The sequence below is a fragment of the Chanodichthys erythropterus genome, chromosome 4 (genome assembly GCF_024489055.1).
Source record: "Chanodichthys erythropterus isolate Z2021 chromosome 4, ASM2448905v1, whole genome shotgun sequence".
NCBI lineage: Eukaryota > Metazoa > Chordata > Actinopteri > Cypriniformes > Xenocyprididae > Chanodichthys > Chanodichthys erythropterus.
The window spans coordinates 25,259,869-25,281,014 of record NC_090224.1 but is presented as its reverse complement, the minus strand read 5'-3'; the positions used below and the strand labels follow the sequence as shown (position 1 = coordinate 25,281,014).

Here is a 21,146-nt window from a genome sequence, read left to right as displayed (position 1 = left end):
ACGCCACAACCAACTGCCAGGTGGGCTGAATTAATGTAATATATTTTAGTGTTTTTACTCAAGTGTGTGCTTGTCTTGATTTGTTGTCCTTGTTTTACCCCAATTCTTTAGAAACAGTGGTATTAGTGTGCAAGATCCGTTCTCCGAAGGCAGTGACCCAGCCTTCCAAAAGCGAGGCCCCATGCATGGAGGCGGCAGTGGAGATGCCACCTCTAGGATGCAGTTTGACACCAGTAAGGATCCCTATGGAGCTCCTAGGAAAGGTGTGTTGTTGCTATTGTAATTACTTACTGTAATGTGGGGCTGGTTTTACATTTCTTCAATCTGCTCACTACTGCCTCCATGTGCTCCATTTATTAGAGCTGCATATTCATTATTTTCTTGGCCACTGCTGCCATCTAGTGTCTGCAGGTTAAAGCCAGCATGAAATTAAAATGGACCGTTTACTTTCCTAATAATACATGTTGTGAATTCATCAATGTACTTTATCCTAGGGAAAATAATTTTTACCTGCATTATCTTTATTTAAAATATTTTAAAAATGTGCTTTTCCGAAATTCCTTTATGCATATCCCAGTCACCATTTTGAATTCTCTTCAGGTAGCGGCTCAAATAAATATGGCCTGATTCCTGGGACACAATCTTATTTTCCAATTGGTCTTTCAATTTTGAAGTTTGATTCACTCTTTGATTGTTATTTTTAGTCTAGTTTTAGTTTGTTTATACTTTAATCCTGTAATATATTAATATATTTTAATAATATTTGGTATCTCAAAACCTAAAATACATTTTTTTATATTAGTTTTGGAGGCATGAAAATGTAGTTTAGTGTAGTTTTTCCAGCTGTGTTAGATATTATTTTTATTCCAGCTTAGTTTTTGTTTTAGTTTATACTTTAATCCTGTAATATATTAATATATTTTAATAATATTTGGTATCTCAAAACCTAAAATACATTTTTTATATTAGTTTTGGAGGCATGAAAATGTAGTTTAGTGTAATTTTTCCAGCTGTGTTAGATATTATTTTTATTCCAGCTTACAAATAAAGTTTAGTTCTCTGGTAATGATGATAATACTGCAATCGAATACAAACTCTTATTCAGGTCTGACTCCATTCTGATGTGGAACACCCACTTTTCACAATCTACAAAATTTCAAATAGTTAAAAAAATAAAGTTCTGCCCTATGTTTCTTTCTCATTTAATATTATGTTTCATAGAATATTATTTGGAAATACAGAACTGTGCAAAAATGTTAGGCCACCATTAGATGTTGTTTTAGCAAGTTCTTGTGTACATATTTTCTGTTTGTATTGTAATAAAGACCAAAAAATTAATATAGATGGTCATTAAAACATTGCTAAAACAACAAAGACTTTTGCGTAGTACTGTATGTCACTGTGAATTTATAATGGGATGTAAAAATTCTTACATGTTGTCTTCAATTTCACATATTCATTATCTTTCTGGCAGTTAAAAAGTGTTAATTTGTTTTCAGGTGGCTCTGAGTCCTTCATGCCAGGGCAGATGCCAGGCAGTGGCATGCAGGATATGTATCCACGTGGACCGCCCTCAGGAATGGGGATGGGTCCACGACCCCAGTACTCCTACAACCCTGGTTTTGAGAGGAGGTAAGCCAGAACACCTTGATGTTTTACCTTTATTAACTGCATAAAAACAATGCAAAAATCAAAAGCAGTATGTCAACTTTATTTAATGTTTATGTTCACAGGCCAGACCATGTCATGGGACCAGAGGGGGTAATTGCTCCCCCTGGAAACCAGAACAACATGGTGCCTTCCAACAGTGATCCCAGCATGTTCTCAGGCAGTAGATATGCCTCTCATCAGAGGTAAGAAGTGGCTATTGTTACTAGTGCATATGAATGCATGTGGTGTACAGAGCTGTAGTATATTATTTTCTGTTTTACTGTAGACATGGACATGATGGTTATGGGCAGCAGTACCCTCACAGCATGCCATATGGTGCACATGGGATGTACCCCCAACAGCAGGTCAGCCATCAAATGTGATCAAAATTTATCCCTCTTTTATGCTGAGAGTTAAAGAGAGTTTGTGGTAATTCTTTTTGACTTTTCATTTCATTGTGGTAATTATTTGTGATATGATATTAGTAATATATTTTGAACTTTAAACATTTTGTTTGTTGGCTGTTGCAGGGTTATAAGCGGCCTGGGGAAGGGATGTATGGCCCTCCACCTAAGCGGCATGAGAGTGAAGCCTATGGTATGCAGTACAGTGGTCAGCAGCCTGACATGTATAGCCAATATGGTTACCCAGAACGTAGGCCCATGCAAAGCCCATTCCCCTATCCATATGGACGTGATCGCATGCAGCCAGGTGGGCAGGGACCTCCTCAGCATAGCATGATGAGTGGTGGACCACCCCCATCCTCTAACTCCAGCAGTGGGCATCAGGGGAACATGTGGCACACCAGGCACGACATGAGCTACCCTTATCCCGGCCGGCAGGGTCATGGGGCCCCTTATCCCTCTATGAGCCGTGGAGATGATCCAGAAGTCAGGGCTAGTCAGGACAGTCAGTGGCCTGGTCAGCGTCAATCCCCATACCCACCACACTCTTCGTCCTCTTCCAGCTCCATGCCCCCCATGGCTAACCGGCAACCATCTTCTTCCTACCAGTCTCCTCCAGCAATGCCAAACCATATCTCTCGAGTCCCAAGCCCTGCACCATTCCCTCGGTCTGTGGGTGGCTCTATGTCACCCAATAAAGCTCATATGATGGCCTCTATAAAGCAGATGCAAAAGCCGGGAGGCCCAGGGACTATGCCTAGCTCTCAAAGTGGTGGTATTCCTGGGCAAGGCTTCCCAACAATCCATCGGGAGGTCAGTTACCCACTGGATTCTGTGGAGGCTACACAGCCCCAGCTTAAACCCCGCAGAAGGTTAACATCCAAAGACATTGGTACGAAACTCTTTTCCAATTATAATTGATTTTTTAAATTTGTCTGGTTATGACAGCGTTCTTAAAAATGCTTGTAAATCTTGTAGGCACACCAGAGGCTTGGCGTGTGATGATGTCCCTGAAGTCTGGGTTGCTTGCTGAGAGCACATGGGCCCTAGATACTATAAATATCTTGCTCTATGATGACAACACTGTGTCTTCCTTTGGCCTATCTCAGGTAAGTATGGACCAGGCATTGTATCATCATTGTATCAATTTTTGCAATGTAATAGATTTTGTGTATTTTGTTTTCTAGTTGCCCGGTTTCTTGGAGCTCATTGTTGAATATTTCAGAAGGTGCTTAATAGAGATATTTGGGATCCTTGAAGAATATGAAGTTGGAACAGAGGGTCAGAAAACTCTCCTCGGTTCATGTTCAGAACCCATAGTAAAAGAGCTACCTTCCAATCAAGACCTAAAAAGCCAATCCCTTACAGAACAGGTGGAAAAGCAATTAGATGTGGAGCCTGAGAAACCTCAGCCCAGCAGCTCAGCAGCACTCATTATTGAAAAAAGGGAAGAGTTGGCAGAGGGTAAGGCTGTTGAAGAAGAGAAGAACACTGGTACAGAACCATGTCCTCCAGTGGAGCCCAGACCCAAGCAAGCCAGTAAGTATGACCGGCTCCCAGTGAAAGTTGAGGAGAGAGAGGCTGTGGCTGATTCTGTGGAGGATCGATCAGAACTGCTAGGCTTGGCCGGGGAGTTTACCAGTGGTCTGCTACATTGGAAGGCAGGCGGAGGGGACTCCACTGCTCACATTCAGACCCATTTAGAGAGACGTGGGGAAGAGGAAGAACAGAAGCCCTTAGAGAATCAGGAAGGTGTGCAGGCACTTGAAAAAGAAACCGTTGAAGAGGGGCCCAGGAGGAAAGAGGATCTGAAAATAGAACTTCCAGGGCCCTCAGAGGAAAACTTGACAGCCACTGTAGATGACATGCTAAGTTCTCGTCCAGGGCCGCTATCAGAAGGAGAAACTCAGACATTCCCCTTCCACAACAGAGAGAACCACAGCAGCATTACTTTGCTGGAAGACGAGCCCCGATGCTGGGATGAAGCACCTCTTTCAGTAGCCGAGGGCTGGCAAGATGAGTTGGCTAAGCGCTGCATCTGTGTGTCCAATATCATTCGTGGACTCTCCTTTGTCCCCGGCAATGACACTGAAATGGCTCGGCACCCAGGTTTAGTGCTTATTCTTGGAAAACTTGTGCTTCTGCACCATGAGCACCCTAAAAGAAAAAGGATGCCGCCTACCTACCAGAGAGAGGAGGAGCGAGGTCTGGCATGCAGCAAGGATGAATGGTGGTGGGACTGTCTTGGTGCCTTGCGTGAGAACACCTTGGTCACCCTTGCCAACATTTCAGGACAGCTAGACCTGTCTATTTATCCAGAAAGTATCTGCCTTCCGATCCTGGACGGGCTGCTCCACTGGATGGTGTGCCCTTCAGCAGAGGCCCAGGACCCCTTTTGCACGGCAAATGGCTTCTCCTCGCTTACGCCACAGAGGCTGGTGCTGGAGTGTCTGTGCAAACTGAGCATCCAAGACTCTAATGTTGACCTTCTGCTGGCCACACCCCCTTTTAGCAGACAGGAGCGCCTCTTTGCTACATTAGTGCGGCATGTTGGTGAACGAAAGAGTCAGGTGTGCCGCGAAATGGCCGTAGCTGTTCTCTCCAATCTTGCACAGGGTGACCCAACAGCTGCCCGAGCCGTTGCCCTGCAGAAGGGCAGCGTAGGAGCCTTGATAAGCTTCCTAGAGGACAGTGTTGCCATGGCACAGTATCAGCAGAGCCCTCACAGTCTCTTGCACATGGGACACCCCACCCATCCTGAGCCGCCCAGCATCAACATGATGTGCCGGGCCGCCAAAGCCCTGCTGGCCATGGCCCAAGTGGAGGAGAACAGGCCCGAGTTTGTGCTCTACGAGAGCAGGCTTCTTGATATCTCGCTGTCCTCCGTGCTGAACTCTGGTGTGGCGGCCATCCTGTGTGAGGTACTGTTTAAGCTTGGCCGCTCGTGACACGCACAAAGGAGCGGGAGCCTAGAGTGCCATCATGGGAATGCGCGGCTGAGCTGAGCCACAGAGATCACACAGAACTGTTGGTGTTATATTTTTATTTAAGGAAAAGAACACAAACAAAAATTGTTTTTACATACAAATGAATATATAGAGAATATATATAGCTCCTCTGCCCCATTTCCCAGTTTTCATTTTGGATTTTTAAATGATTTTAATACAGATATTTAATACTTGGTCTTTTTGTTTTTTTCTATTCTTTTTTTATTTGTTTTGTTTCATCTGTGTATTTTCTTTCATTTGTTTTAACCAAAGTTGGCATCCGATACCGTTAGTTTTTAGAGTATTTTGCTCTCAGAATGTTTTTAATTGTTTTGATGCAGTGTTTTGTTTGTTTTCTTGTGGGACTTTGTTTATTCGGGGAATGCAGATTTATTTAAATTGTGAGACATGTTGTAGATAGAACTTCTCTTGCAAAGTGTTGCGATAAAAGAAAAAAAACAAAACAAAAAAAAAAAAACACTGATTTTAAGACATACATGTATACAGCTCTGAAAAAAAGCATTGTGCAATAGATTTAGCTGGCTCAGAGGGGAGATGATGAAATGTGAATGACCACAGGCAATGTTTTGATCTGACCACCAGTGTTGCACTGTTTCACCACACCAGTATCTGAGGGTCAAGCGAGTGTTAGTTCTAAACTGACTTGCTTCCATGTTAGTGCAGCCGCAGAGGGTCCTCTCTCTGACGGCAAACTCAAAGTGCTTCGGTTACCCCTCTTCTCTATACTATATCCACGGGTCAATTTGTATATAGGAACTGTACATTAAATGGGCCCCTTTCACATTTTTGTTTCCTCCAAGAGATGTGGTATTATACAAAGTGAGTAGTTAATGCTACATGCTGACATTTTGCAAATGAATATTAAGTCATTGTTTTCAGGTGAGGATAGTCTTCAAACTTGTAAGGGGCCGTTCACACAGGGCGAGTTCTTGCATTCGATCTTCGCTTTTTTTTTTTAATTGTTGGTCATATGCGCACATGCCAAACAGACATATTTGGTTGTTGTGTCGTCAAGTTGAATATAGTTTGTACTTTGAAATGCTGCACAGCAGATCAATGTCGGTTTTACAACAATGGACCAGTGGGATGAATTTGGGTGCTGGAAAAGCATCTCCAGTGGATTAAGCATGTACATTAGCAATTGTGTATGGGATTTAATGCGCCTGTAAACGCACCTGTTTAGTTCGGTTGCACTCCAATGTTTTTAATGCAAGAATGTATTCTGTGTGAACGCCCCCAAAGACTTTCCTGTGTGTCCTATAATGAAGTTCTGTGTGACAGAGATAGCAATGGCTCCCTCTAATGGCCTTAGAGTTTGGAAATTACAGGCTAACTGAAAGATGTCTGATGGCTTAAATGTAATTCAATGTGAAAGTTACCCCAAAATGACTTAACGATTTTAACAAAAAATATGTACAACTCTTTATGTAAGCTCTTTTTGCTCCATATGATTTGATGACCATTGTTTATTCAGTATAAAGTCTTTATACATGTTCCACATGTTAAAAGTAAATGTACATGAAATTTGGTCGAGCACTGTGAACGTTGTTCTTCAGTGTTGTTTTTATTTTTTTGTGTCACAGAGTGCCCAACAAAGTTACCTAAGCATGTACATCCTCAACATTGTAATATTTAAAAAGTGTAATTCACTGGCAGTTAAGGTTGATGGGTACATTTTTGGCCGTCTACTCAGTGCTCTATGCTGCATCTGTCACATCCACAGTTTAACAAGATTATGTGGCCTAAATGCGCCGAGGGAAAAAGCACAAACACTCTCACATTGGCTTACTCTGAGGGAGGGCCGTTTTGTAGCTTTTTTTTAGTCGCTACAGGGCACACATTTTTGTCCTTTGCCTCTCTTTTCTAGGAAACTGTGCTTTTCAGGGACAGCTTGATAACATCTTTCAGAGACTATTATAAGATGTTTTTATTAGACCTTGCAATCACATGACGCCAATTTAACACAATAGCTGCTTTAATTTGATACATTTAAAGTATAAACACCACCGGCCAAAGGGCAGTAATATTATTTGCAAGGACCACACAAATGTTTCAAAAGTATGGTTACCAAAAAAGACCACTGTTTTTAGTTGGACTGCAAAGAATTGACCTGACATGTATGAATTAAATAGCTCCTACTTTAGATACTGCAGTATGAACAAACATAATACTGCCAAATCTCTTGAAACAGGTCTTGTGAAATCCAGTGTGGCACAAGAAATTAAGGCAAACACAACCACGCCGAGTCCTCCGGGCCTTCATTGAGGCATTCTCCAGTGCTGTAACTTCATGGTTTATACTTAATCCAGTTGCTGGGTCAAAAATAGCTGATTGAACTGACCTGTTGCCTCACACTTGACCAGGACTGACCATCTGATAAATATTATTTCCAGACAGTCAGTTAAGGCTGCAATTTCTTGATAATAAATTACAATTTCTGCTCATTTTGACTTGAAGATAGAATTCCAGTCAAAGGGAGCAGAATTCTCTTGAGTCTCTTCAGTTTTGGGGATAGCGGGGAAAATGGATTGCATTTTCTGGCGAAAATCCTTTAGCTGCAACAGACAAATGATATATGATCAAACAAAGGTTGCAGATTATAGTGGGAAATAGATGGCATAAGTGGGCACATGGCATCTAAAGCAATCACTTTCAGCATGTACGTACGCTCTGGACGCCCAGGACCTTCCAAATGGTGAGGCTGAGGACACCAACTCCACACCAGGCGTAAAGTGAACCCCATCCCAACGCTCGCAGTGCTAACGACGCTCCACTTTCTGGCACCGCAGCAGTTCCCACTACTCCCTGAGCACATCATAAGCAAAAGAGGGACATTAACTGCAGATATCTGTTGTCGTATTGTACCAAAAATATTTTGTTTAGTATGCTTGCACATCTTTTATAAGCAACACATACGGCATATTGCTAAAGTACCACAAGTGAAACACGGTTCACAACCCGTTTAGTTCTGTAATCTGACACATTATGAATAAAACAGGAAGAAGTAAAAAAGGATTTTATCTATTGGGTCATGGAAATTGAGCATTAATTAAGTCATAACGACATCCGGAAGTCATTTCAGAGGAAGAACACACTGCTATGTTTTGGTAAACACTTTCATAGGAATAACAGACAGATTCATTTTGCACAACCAAACCAGTATTAAAATGTGCATTAAATGTTTGATTTCACCATGACTCTATGGGCTCAGCTTCACCAAACCCCATTTTGTCTCAGATTTTAGGAGCATTCAAGAGTGGAAAAAAAAAAAAAAAGCTGCTCTAATATTCCTCTACAGGTTTTGGGAGGGAAACAGTTTTGTGATGGTCACAGCAAGCAACATAAAGGTGGTGAAACACCTTTAGCTACTTTCCTCTTCCATAATGTCAACCAAAATGGAGAGTTGTTTCAGAGAGCAAGTTATCATATTTTTATGAAATATTACAAAAACTTTTTGATACTGTGCATAAGATCAGGAACACATTTTATTTCATGTCGACTTTGACAACTAACTAGTTTGAGTACAGAAGAAAAAACAAAACAAAACATGCAGTCACCACTAATAACATTAACTGCTTTAATGTAATTTAGTCTTTTTACTGCTCAACAAATTAGATTAGCTGTTATTAGAGCTTAGCATGTTGCAGCCATCGAGGAACGTGCTTTACGGCTGAGAACATGCGCTGGGATCATATTTTACAGTTTTTAATAATATAAATGTAATACAATCTTGACCGATAAAGAAACTATTATTTTATTTTTTTATTTTTTAAATTTTCTGAAGAAAATGAGTAGTACAATTATATGAGTACATCACATTTTATGATATTCTTTTTGTGATTTCATCCATGTTCATAGAACAAATAGTTCAGGACAAGTTGACACTGCCCTGAAACCACTGCTGTATAGCAGGATATAACGGATCTAGTCAAGTGATTTGTCATTAATGGAACTGGGCAAGACATGTGATCTGTCTCGTCGCCGACCTCATATTGAATTTAGCCACTTAAAAAGCATTTTTGGCAAGATGCGTGTTTACTGATGTGGGATAATGGCCTAAAAATAGAAATGCAAAAAACAGACAAAAAGAGTCTGTTCATTTCTAGGTGTATGTTCAAAACAAGTCATAAAATGGAATCGATGTCTGCATTTACGCAATGTCTAATCCTGTTAAGTTAACTGACATAAGCCTGGCATGCTTTGCTGATTAGAGGAATAACCAGAAGAAAACAGATAATTCTTTAAAAGAAAATATCTCCCTTTGCTTTGAACTTTGAGCATAATAAGTTTGCAGATGTTGTTTATGCTCAAACAGCAACATTACACACTAACTAAAGTTAAAAAATGAAATCATAATCAACCACCCCTTTAAGCCAATTTTTGGTCCACTTAATTGTGACAGGGACACTTTTTTTGTAACAATGTCATGTTTAATATTGTTGATAGTAATAATAAGAAAAATCTTTTTATTTTTTTATTATGACAGGGTCACTTTTCATTTACAGGTTTTTTTTTCCACTGTCGAGTTGAATTTTATTGTTGATAACAATAACATTAATAATAAGAAAAACAATATTGATTTTTATTTTTTATATTTTTTTTATTATGACATGATCACTTCATTTAAACTTGTTGGAACACTGCAGAGTTGAATATTATAGTTATTAATAATAATAATAATAACAACATGGTTAATATTAATTTTTTTACCCTTTTATTGGAACAACTTTTGAGTAGAATATTATAGTTGAAAATAATAATAATAATAGGATTTTTATTTTTTATTCCATATTCTTAATTGTGACAGGGTCACATTTCATTTACACTTTTTTGGAACATGGTTGCATTAAATTATTTCTGATAATAATAATAATTAATTATATGATTTAAAATTAATTGTTCATTTACACTCTTTTTGGAACACTCTTGAGTCAAACATTACTGTTACATTACAAAACAATAATAATAATGTTTTACAACAGCAATATATTTAATAATTTTTTCACTTTCATATGGCATTTGGTGGAAAACTGAAAGAAATGTTTCCAGTTCCTACTATATTGAAATCTCGATACCTTATTGAACCACTCTGGACTCTTCTTCTTAGCCATGGCAAGGGTGGAGCCGAACCCTGCGATCATGCCCGCTGTGGCTACAGTAGCCAGGAAAGCACCACCTGAATACAAAAGACAACAGACGCAACACACATAGATTAATATTATGCACATGGTGTCGATAACATGACCGCAGTCTTGACAAAAATATACACCTCAACAATAACATAATAGCCATTGGCTTTAAAACAGAAAGAATCATGATGTATTAAAATTGCACTACAGTATTTAGTGAAATATTTCAAGGCATCATTAACTAACACTGACTGCAGCACATTTTGGATTTGTTGGCAAGAGTGTGGACTGAGAGTGCAGGTCTGCAGCCAGACTCACACATTCATCTTCAACAGACAATATGACAAACGCATTGAGTGCAACTGCGGGCTTCCAGAGAGAAACTTATTTTTAGTGATAATGTACTGTATAAAGAGATTTGAGGATGTTGATCAGTGGTATATGCTTCTGTGATCTATTATACATTTTGAGAAAACCATGTTTAATTGCTGAATGATGAACTACACATACATAATCCTGATGAGAGATCCACAAATCAGGTGAATAATACCATGGAAATGGCAGATGCCCACTCCCATGAAGCATTGGGAATGACATAATCCATTGGTGTCCATACACTCTCAAACTATTTATTTGTAAATATCATTCAGAATATTTATCAATAAACCTATTGTTTTTATACTCATAATCATGAACAGTTTTTAAAGTGCCTACACAGCAAAATCCCCAGAGTTAAATGAACTCTGCTTAGAGTACATGGTCCCGCTCTAAATAGTGTTAAAGTAACACTGAAGCAGAGTTAAAGTTAATGGGCCAGTTGTTCAAAAAGTTTAATCTGGATTGGAATGATCTGGATTTGGAAATCCCATGTTTTGCTATCCAGGATCAGGTAATCCATCTTACTTCTGTGCTGGTTTTTCAAAGAAAAATTGGATTGGATCACCATGATCCAGATACACACTTGTCCAGATTACCAAATCTGGATTACCAGTGCTCTACAGAGCCCCTAAAGGGACATGATAATAGAAAGAATATAGGTTTTGAGTTAGATATAATATTTTTGTTGGATATTTACAGCTGTTTGGGGATTGTTTTATGGCACCAAAATCTTTTTTACTTTACAGTAGGTTACCGAAATGTCTACTTCTAATTTATTTAACAGTTTAACTAATCAAGAGCAAAATAAAAAAACTGTGTATGTATATTACATGATATAAATGTTGTATTTTTTTACCAGTTTTAAAGTTTTACTACATTTTCCTCCTGGAATCCACCTTGGATTTGGGATCAGGATAATCCTGTTTCTTTTCTTTTTTTTTGGATCAAAGATATCAAAATCCTACTGACAAGTTTTGAACAAACTCACAAACTGAAGGTTTGATCCAGATTAAAACTAGGATTGGATTCCGTGATCTAATCTGATTTCTGATTCCTTCTTTCCCTTTTGAACAACCCATTTTCAAGATTTGATCCAATCCGATAACCAAAATCCGATCAGCTTACCTTTGAACAACTGGCCCAATGAGATAATTATACAATTAATAAGTGATGATTGAACATTAGTGATGAACACCTGCTGTTAACAAGCAGAATCACTGAATAAAAGAGAAAAACAAAAACTAAAACTGACTTTAACTCTGCTTCAGTGTTTAACATTATTCAGAGAGGCACCATATATACTCTAAGCAGATTTGATTTAACTCTGGGGATTTTGCTGTGTATGGAGAAAATAAATGGGAAAAAATGGGTGGTCATTGTATTTAGTAATAATAATAATCATCAATTATAATAGCAACATGGTAAAACTCAAAAATTAACCAGACTTTTAAGCAAAAAGGCACTGAAAATTAAATTTGTTCAAATTTGCCACAATTTCAGAATACGTAAAAATGTAAGAATTTATTTTGGACAAAAATGCTGATAGTTTTTATGGCTACAAAATTACCAGTGAAAACTGCTTTATTATTAATAATATTATCATTATATAGCATGTTTAATGGTATTATTAATTAAATAGTAATTTAAGGTGCTAAAACCACTTTTGCTTTTACAATATAAGGCTAAAATTTACATCTTTTAAAAAGTTTGATAAAAATGTTTACTAAAATTATATCTCAACCCTGGTCATCTAGCATATTTCCAGTAGAAACATTTCTGCTGTTTGTCTATTAAAGCATCTTTTCATTCAAACATTAAAATCCACGGTTTATCTCAAAACTCGGACAGATTCAGTTCGATTCCTGAACGAACCGTTAAGATACGGCTGGTTAAACAATTCACTGAAAAGATTCGACTCAAATAAAGATCTGTTCACGAATACTACATCACTACATGCGAATCAAAAGTGCCAGAAATATAGAATGTAGCGAATATGGACCATACTGTCGTCATACATCATATGATATTTAACATTTATTTCTAAATTTATGATTCAACATTTTGAGACGACTTAGACTAAGATCAGTTAACCAAATTGCTGCCTCATGAGTGATGTCAACGGATAATTCATAAAGCTTGTGCGTGTTCATAACAATGATTGCATATGCTATCAAAATACATCAAACCTTTAATCAAGTGTGTTTTGTCGTCTTCAACAGTGTCATTGACTGCCTCACTCGAGCTCGCCTGCTCCACTGACATCTTGAACGGGTCCGACTTACACACAAGTCCGGTGGAAACACATCAGGTGGAACCTTTCATATTACAGCTAAGTTACTAACAGTAAATAGTGGATTTGATTTACAGCATTTCACTGGACAAACATGTAATTATAAGCGTGCTTACTGTTATATTCTTACTCTTAAGGTGTATCTATAATTGAAACAAAAGTAAAAATCCATATAAAATTAATTTTTTGACAGAGTAACAATAATGCTGCAAAAGTTTATGAGTGATTAACGTGATCATCATGATGCAAACCTCTTAAAACTATAAAAAAACCGTAATGTTATTGAACTAGATATGTGTTGGTGAGAGGAGGACTGAGATTCTGCCGACCAGATCGGCTGTGTTTCGAAACGGGGTGAGCTCCCTACATAGAAAGCATTCGGGGTATCACGGACGGAGAAAAAAATATGTCTAATGTTTTGTTATATTTATTTTTTCTATTGATGATACAAGCTGAATCCAGTCTGACCCGGAACCTGCATATGATTACCAACCCTCAACAACAATAAATAAATAAATAAAATGCTGTCTAGGTATGAGCGTAGTCGGTGTTTGAGACATGCTCAAAAATACTGTCTAGACTGGAAGCGAGCTGGATTTAAGACACGTACTCAATAATGCTGTCTGGACCACTAGGTTTTGAAAGCTGTCTACACAGGCAGCTCACTTTGTTGTGAGCGCCCCCAAATATGCTGCCTACATAGACAGCTCATTATGATTTGAGACGGCGCCGCTGTTTATAGGGTCATCGTGTGCCGTGAGCTCATGCAGTTCACGCGGTGATCTACTCCATCCACATCCTGCGCACAGCGATCCTTCTTCTGTTTCTGTCTTTCTCTCCTTCATCATTATCGATATAGGTGATTAAACACCCACCTCTGTTTGTTTGCTGTTGTAATATCCTGCGCGCGGCGTCAGAACTAGATTTCTAGATGGCGTTCATGCAATAAAGACCCTCTCGCGAACGGGATTACGAGGACATCGGAAGGACGTTTTTAACGTTATATTCCAGATCTTTTGAGTGGATTTAGCGCTTCCGAACCGAATCAGAGGAGTTACAATCTTTGAGACGCGAACAGACAAAGCTACATTTCTGGGCATGATGTCCACATGCCTCTGTGTCCTGGAGCGCATCCTGTTGTGTTGGGGATAGACATCTGCAATGAAGGAGTTATCCAAACAAACATGTAAACCAAACACTCGGATCTTATTCCATGCCAATCATTTCGGATGTAAATATTAGCATTTTTTAATGTAAATTTCAATAAAACATGGAGCTAATAAAATGGTTCCTTGATTACAGTTCCACGCTTTTCTCTGACTGGGTTGTGTAGCCTAATGCTTTCTCCATCAGATCAGAGATGTTTCTTCAAGACCCTGCTGTCTCGTTCGTTTCTTGAGGACATTTGAATTACTGATTCACTTGTGCTGCTTTAAAGTTTTGTTTTATCACTGGTGGGTAAATGACAGGCAACATGCATCTTGGGGTAGAGGAGCCCATTCGGGAGTGCCAGTACAATCAGATCTGTACACACAACTCCTCACCCATGGACACCCCACACAGCAAGAAAAGGAAGATTAAAAGGAAATGGCAGGTTTTTCCAGGCCGAAATAAGTTTTACTGCAACGGGCGGATCATGATGGCAAAGCAGACTGGGGTCTTCTACCTTACCATGGTTCTCATTTTGGTGACCAGTGGCCTCTTCTTTGCCTTTGAGTAAGTACTTTGACCCACTGAAGTGCTCTAATCTTCTCTCTACCCCAGACACTACCAAAATGTTTGTAGGCCATGTACACTATTTGATAAAAACAAAGGTTGTTTATCAACTATAGTTCCTTAACCATCAATGGAAGGTTTCCATTGCACAAAATGTTCTTTATAGTTGAGAAGAACTTCTTAATCTGAAGAACCTTTCTCACTAAGAAAATCAGTTCTTCATGGTTCTTTTGGAATCTATATATATCATAGTATTCTTTGAAGGACCTCAGCGCAGTAAATCAGTACCATGGTATATGAATATAGAAAAATTCAGTACCAACTGATGCTATCTCTGTACTACTGTTTTGTTCTTTAGTTTGATGTGATCATTATGATTACTGTTGATTAAATCCAAATGCTTTCAAAATAGGAAGACTTTCATACCCACATTCATGGAAGTACTAGACATTAACAATGTAAATATGCAAACACTAGCTGAGAAAGATGCAAATTTTATCCTAGAGACCGTAACTAGCCTTGTGTAAACAAGATTGGTCTAGAGGTCCTTCCTGTTGTATTTTTCACCATTACTCTTGATGAAGAGTTGTTGTGTTTTGTGCTTCATTTAAGCTGAATTGTGGTCTGGGATGCTGAAGTGCAGTTCCACTCAAGCCAGTGCAGTAATTTAGACCCTCTCGCTGACGCTGAAGGACGTTTACAAGTGGTAAATTTGGTGTAATAGAATTACTTCAGTCCACGTAACTTTCAACACACTGCACGCTGTAAGGAACTCCTTGTGTGAAGTTTAACCAACCTAGAGTAGAAACTATTGACGTATGACATTTGGATTCCTGACATTTCCAAAGATCTTTACACAAGAGAGCCTTATCTTCAGAGTCTTTTGGAGAGTTTGCAGCAAAAACCCATATCAGGTGGTACGAAAATGCAAAGCTCTGCATATTTGAAGCGTGTTTGCCTGTAACACTTCGACGGCTGTTTAAAAATCTCTCAGTGTGGGATCCTGAGACGGCTGCTGTGGATAAGGGATGTGTGGAACAGAGATTTTCCAGTGTCCCATCCCCCATCTCTCCAAGCCCCATACATTCCATACCACAACTTCCAAAACATAGACTGGTGCGGTCCTGTTTCCATGGCAACGGTTTCCCTTTCCCGATCTTTGTGTGCTTTTGGAACAGCCTGTGTCTCCTAGGAAACAACAGGACGACCCAGCCTGCAGTTGTGTTTTCTGTGCTTTAGGGTCAGTACTGTCATGCTTTTCAAAACGATTATAAAGTCATTATAGAGGTTTTTTTGAGCCATTTACCCAGTTAGCTGAGACTACAGATGAAAACACATTAGCTGCATTGGTGAAAGGCTGTTGTGTTGGTCTGTTGCGCAGTTCAAAGCAAGTTGTTTACTCGTAAATCATTTTAAGCAGATATTAATGGTTCGGTTGAATGTGAAACACCCTTGAGACTGCATTCAGCTTGTGTATCATGGGCTGGAATAAAAACAGGAAATAGTATTCAACTAGATTTATTGACAGTGGACAGGATGGATCAGTGTAGTGCAAGCAGTAAGACTAACTAAATTTAAAGCAAAATTCTAGTTTAAAACCATTACAATCTATTGACAGCATCCATGACACTTTTTACCACAGGAAATAACTGTTTGGATGGTTGTGGTGAAAGACATTCTAGAGTGTTTAAAAACAGAAATGTGCAGCTTGTATTTTTATTAAAACCCATATATTAATTCTTCAGTACAAAAATGTATGTTATATTTGAACTACTTTTGTTACCAGATGAAAGTCTGGTACTAGTTATGTGCTACCAACGATACTTTTGTGGGCATAGTTTGCTTCATGACATTATGCTCCTTTCTGGTATGCCTGCTCATAAGATTATCATGTTTACCATCTTAACGTGGTCATGAAGTAAAAAAATATATATAACTCGTGTAGCTTTGCATGGTTAGTAAATGATTTTATCAAACTATATGTAAACACATACATGTTCTGAAAGAAAAAATAATACTTTTATTCAAAAAAGGATGCATTAAATTGATCAAAAGTGACAGTAAATACACCAAATCAGCATATTAGAAGGATTTCTGAAGGATCATGTGACACTGAAGAATATAAAACCTGACAGTCAAAATTTACTAAATGAAACAAGTTTTACTCAAATACTACTGAAAAGTGAATTGTACTTAATAGAAGAAAGTTATGTGAATTCAGTAACTGATTAAATTAAGCATAACTCGAACTGATAAAGTTACAACAGATTTCATTTTCCCAGCAGCTTGAGCTATTGCTACCTTGCTAGCTAGAAGTTAACTGCAAGAGATTCGAGTTACAGTGTCTGTTTTAATTGTTTTATGCAATTTAGTTTCAGCTCCACAAAGTATTTGAATGGATCTGAAATGCTGAAAATTTAGCTTTGCCCTTTTAGGAATAAGTTACATTTCAAAACATATTAAAACAGAATACTAAAAAAGCTATAGCTATAGCTATAGCTATAAAAAAAAAAAAAAAAAAAAAAAAAGATTCTTTATCGCATTCCCCATAGACTAGACTACTATTGTAAATGCATTACTTAAACACAATTTTTAATCTTGACTCAATTCAGCACAGCATCACTGTTTTTATAGTCTAGACTTTAGACTTTTGAGTTCAGCAACTTTAATCTCCATGTATAAAGTGTAACTTGATAATGGACTTGGGATGTAGCGACCCTGTACAACCTCTCCGTCCGTCACAACAACTTAAGAACTGTTCCTTGGAGACCACTTTACAAGGAATCTTCAGAGCTGTAAATCTGACAATGACACCTAGAATCAGTGGAAAACACAATAAGGCATTCTTAAAAGGTCCCTTAGGGGATTGCTATTTTAACAAGCTAGTCGATAGCATCTGACCATTTTGGCTAATTCAGTTGCTATGCCCTTAGCCAATTTAGCAGCCATCAGATTACAGTGCAGGCATTCTAAAATGTTTATGTCTTGGAGTCTGAATACCATATAGCAGGCAAATTTTAGGTATTGTACCTAAGACCATTTGCCTATGCTTTGAAACAGATGGTGGTACATTTCATTAACTCCTAAGTGGACAAAAAGAGCTAGATTGGATTTATTTTTTATATTTTTATCCCATGTCCCAAAGAATGCATTTGATTTAGGTTATTCTCATTTTTTTTATTTGTTCAGTCCTGTGTTCTTTACCCAGCTGATTCTTGTCTTTTATTTATTTTAAATGAGATGTCTAGGATGCTTATTAGTCAACTGCATTCCAGCAGTGCTTAAATACAAAATAAATACGTAAGAGTAAAACACCTTTTTTAGTGTATAACTGCACAGCACCCAATCACCCCCTTTTAAAAAAAAAAAAAAAAAAAATGTAGGGAGCTATATGGGAATTATATTTCTAAAAGAAAATCATGTAATAATGAAATCTCGTAATAAAATAAGTCCGTTTTTAATTAGTCATAAACTGATAGATTGCCAATAAATCAGCCCATATTTGTCCATTTTTAGATCAGTATTGGCTAATAACTGCACTTGCTTAGCAACATTTAAATTAGCATTCAATTTCCTTTGTATCAGTTCCATAATATACTAACAGCAGCCTTATAAATGAATGATGCACAATTTGTGTCAAATGTTTTTTAATTTTTGCTTTAATAAATTGCATTAGCTTATATCACATACATATCGGCTATATGAGAGCTATTTGTAGGTTGTCTTTGAGGCAGAACTGTCTGTTTGAATAACCAATGGCTGATGGAGGAAGTGTTTGTTATACCTTTTTTGAACCACTCAACATTTTGGCTGTGCTGTTTTGCTGACGCTAATGCCTACCAACACCCTGACAACTATATTCACAATAAATATTCACCTTATTACACAACTTAAGTATTTATTACATGGTAATAACACAGTTATAATGTTATTACATAGCAAATTGACTGTAAATGGTTTTGCTTTTAGCTACAGCCAAAAGACAGGACCATTAAAAAGAAGTCTGTAACTGGGGGGCTTATTTGCTTATTTGTTAGCAACACCGCATGACACTCACAGCCAGTTTTTTCATTCCCTTTCTTCCAGCTGCCCATTCCTGGCATCAAACCTGACTCCTGCCATTCCGGCCATCGGAGGAGTGCTGTTCGTCTTTGTGATGGGAATGCTTCTCCGGGCGAGCTTCAGCGACCCGGGCGTCCTGCCTAGGGCCACACCAGAGGAAGCAGCAGACATCGAGAGGCAGATAGGTGGGAGGAAATGGCAAGATGATCGCTCTTCCTGTCTGTCTTTCCTCGTTCTGTTCTTTTCGCACTGAGCTGAATTTGCAGGCTCTGGTTGCAGGTCTGTGGAATGCTCTACAGAGAATTCTCACAGTAAAAGGAGACACAAGACATTTGATGTTATTCTCTCTTCTCGTTTGATATGAATAATGCATGCTCTGTCTCAGGTTTGCTGTCAGCACACCCAGAGTAATATAAAATCTGCTGAAATATTCATCCCTAGGAAAGATTCATGGTCCCTCAAAGTATTTGTTCATGTTATTCAGTCTGATAGTTTAATCAGTCACAAGTTAATGGTTGTTCATAGTTGGTTTGGGTATTATTAAAGGGCCAGCAAGGACCACACTGAAAGATTTAACAGTAATTTCTTACTATATTCAGAATTGTACTGTGAAATCACTGCAGGCCGAGCCATTTTATGCCATAACACAACAAATTACTGGAGATTTTCCACAGTGCGCAGATTGATTTAATTTGCTTGCATGTGAATTGCTGGTTATAATTGAATGGAGTCACTTCTATAATGACTTTGCTGGTCTTTCGTTGAGACAGACAGAATTTAGTGGACCCCAGTGGTGGAAAATTGAAATCACTGGGGCAGAGCCAGGAAGTGCACTTTAGCTCAGGTTTGTAAGCTCGGGATATGGAGTTATGTTTCCCTGCTGTTCGTATGAATAATATAGTAGCAAGTAAACACTGCTGTGAGCCCCGGCGGCGCTGTGTGCTGCTTAGAAGATGCATAGCGTGTTGAGGGTTACATATGATGTCACCCCATTAAAGCAATAGTTCACTCAAAAATGAAATTTCTGTCATAATTTTCTTACCCTTAAAACCCATGCGACTTGTCTTCTATGGAACACAAATGGGAAGTTTTGAAGAATCTCCAAAAATGATAATAAAAGCACCATAAATATAGTGCACTGTTATCCAAGGATTCTGAAATCATATGATAGCTTTGAAATCTAAGTTATTAACTTATCTTCCTTTCCGCCGAAGCTCTGAAACAGACTACAAAATCTGACACCACTGATGCCAAATTCCATTGGTTCTTGTGTGTCTTATGACCAAACATCATTGACATCGATGTTCATTGACATGATGCTCACCATGGCTGCATTTATTTAATCAAATGTACAGTAAAAACTGTAATATTGTGAAATATTACAATTTAAAATAACTGTTTTATTTTAAAACATGTTAAAATGAACTTTATTTCTGTGATGCAAAGCTGAATTTTCAGCATCATTACTCCAGTCTTCAGTAATCCTTCAGAAATCATTCTAATATGCTGATTTGCTGCTCAAGAAATATTTATTTATTATTATTATTATTATTATTATCAATGTTGAAAACAGTTGTGCTTCTTAATATTTTTGTGAAAACTATAAAATTTTGTCAGGATTTTTCAGGACATTTGAAATGGCTTTCTTAAGGTAAAATTCTTTAATTTTTAAATTGATCAATTTAATGAATACTTGCTGAATACAAGACAAATTAAATCAAAACCCATTCCAAAAATCCTTTTCCAGCTTTATTTACAAATTTTGCCTTACAACATCAAAGTAATGAAAGAAAAAGCAACAGTTCTGAAAATTAAAAAAAATAAAATAAATAAAAACTAGAATAATAGGGTTGTAAAATTTATCAGTCCCCTGATTTAATACTTTACCACCTTTTCCTTTATTTACAGCCATAATTCTTTTTGGATATGTACTACCTTTTTGCACCTAGATTTGGCAATTTTTGCCCATTCTTCCTTGCAGAATTGCTCAAATTCAGTCAAATTCTGTGGTGAGCGGCAATATACTGCTCTCTTTAAGTCCATCCACAGATTTGACTCTGACTTGACCACTCAAGGACAATCAACGTTGTTCATTTTGCGGAATGTTTAGGATCATTGTAGTGTTGGAAGATGAATGACCTGCACATCTTCAGCTGTCTAGCAGAGGGACGCAGGTTTTCCTCAAGAATTTGGGTGCGCTTTGGTCATTTACCTTCCAACACGACAATGATCCTAAACATACCGCAATGGCTTAAGGGTAGGAAGGTGAATGTCCTTGAGTGGCCAAGTCAGAGTCTTGACTTCAATCCAAAAATCTGTGGATGAAAATCTATAGCTTGAGCAATTCTGCAAGGAAGAATGGGCAAATGTATTAAATCAGGGGACTGATTACTTTCTAGTTTTTCAGTTTTCATTACTTTGATGTTATAAGGAAAATGTAAAGCTGAAAAAGGTTGGGGTTTTTTTTTTTTTGTAATAGATTTTGATTTCAGGTTGTGTGACAAAGTAT

The 21,146-nt window shown here is 38.0% G+C and overlaps 3 protein-coding genes across 7 annotated transcripts in view; 2 read left to right on the top strand and 1 right to left on the bottom strand.

The window, feature by feature from the left end:
- The window catches only part of arid1b (AT-rich interactive domain 1B), a 101,586-nt gene extending 94,704 nt beyond the window's left edge, over positions 1-6,882 (top strand). For all 3 annotated transcript variants that reach the window (XM_067384634.1, XM_067384632.1, XM_067384633.1), the window contains 8 exons: positions 1-20; positions 112-263; positions 1,500-1,632; positions 1,734-1,853; positions 1,937-2,015; positions 2,181-2,946; positions 3,033-3,163; positions 3,242-6,882. The exon at positions 1-20 is cut by the window's left edge and continues 119 nt beyond it. In XM_067384634.1, coding sequence (XP_067240735.1) covers positions 1-20; positions 112-263; positions 1,500-1,632; positions 1,734-1,853; positions 1,937-2,015; positions 2,181-2,946; positions 3,033-3,163; positions 3,242-5,002 — 3,162 coding nt within the window. In that variant the 3' untranslated portion in view covers positions 5,003-6,882. The remainder of the gene's footprint in view (positions 21-111; positions 264-1,499; positions 1,633-1,733; positions 1,854-1,936; positions 2,016-2,180; positions 2,947-3,032; positions 3,164-3,241) is intronic.
- A 137-nt stretch (positions 6,883-7,019) lies between these two features.
- Positions 7,020-13,836, bottom strand: tmem242 (transmembrane protein 242). The gene is made up of 5 exons (XM_067384638.1): positions 13,735-13,836; positions 12,756-12,884; positions 10,138-10,238; positions 7,730-7,867; positions 7,020-7,617 (listed from the first exon to the last, which is right to left on the bottom strand). The coding sequence occupies exons 2-5, from the start codon at positions 12,829-12,831 to the stop codon at positions 7,504-7,506; spliced, it is 429 nt and encodes a 142-aa protein (XP_067240739.1). The 5' UTR covers positions 12,832-12,884; positions 13,735-13,836; the 3' UTR covers positions 7,020-7,503.
- A 485-nt stretch (positions 13,837-14,321) lies between these two features.
- The window catches only part of zdhhc14 (zinc finger DHHC-type palmitoyltransferase 14), a 30,955-nt gene continuing 24,130 nt past the window's right edge, over positions 14,322-21,146 (top strand). For all 3 annotated transcript variants that reach the window (XM_067384635.1, XM_067384637.1, XM_067384636.1), the window contains exons 1-2: positions 14,322-14,575; positions 18,662-18,822. In XM_067384635.1, the coding sequence (XP_067240736.1) occupies positions 14,322-14,575; positions 18,662-18,822 (415 nt within the window). The remainder of the gene's footprint in view (positions 14,576-18,661; positions 18,823-21,146) is intronic.

Bases quoted from the DNA above. Each gene is read 5' to 3' on its own strand.
- tmem242 (XM_067384638.1), bottom strand. From the start codon at position 12,831: ATGTCAGTGGAGCAGGCGAGCTCGAGTGAGGCAGTCAATGACACTGTT. The intron at 10,239-12,755 runs GTTTGATGTATT...TTTTGTATTCAG, and splicing joins CAAAACACACTTGATTAAAG to GTGGTGCTTTCCTGGCTACT. The intron at 7,618-7,729 runs GTACGTACATGC...TGTCTGTTGCAG, and splicing joins AGGTCCTGGGCGTCCAGAGC to CTAAAGGATTTTCGCCAGAA.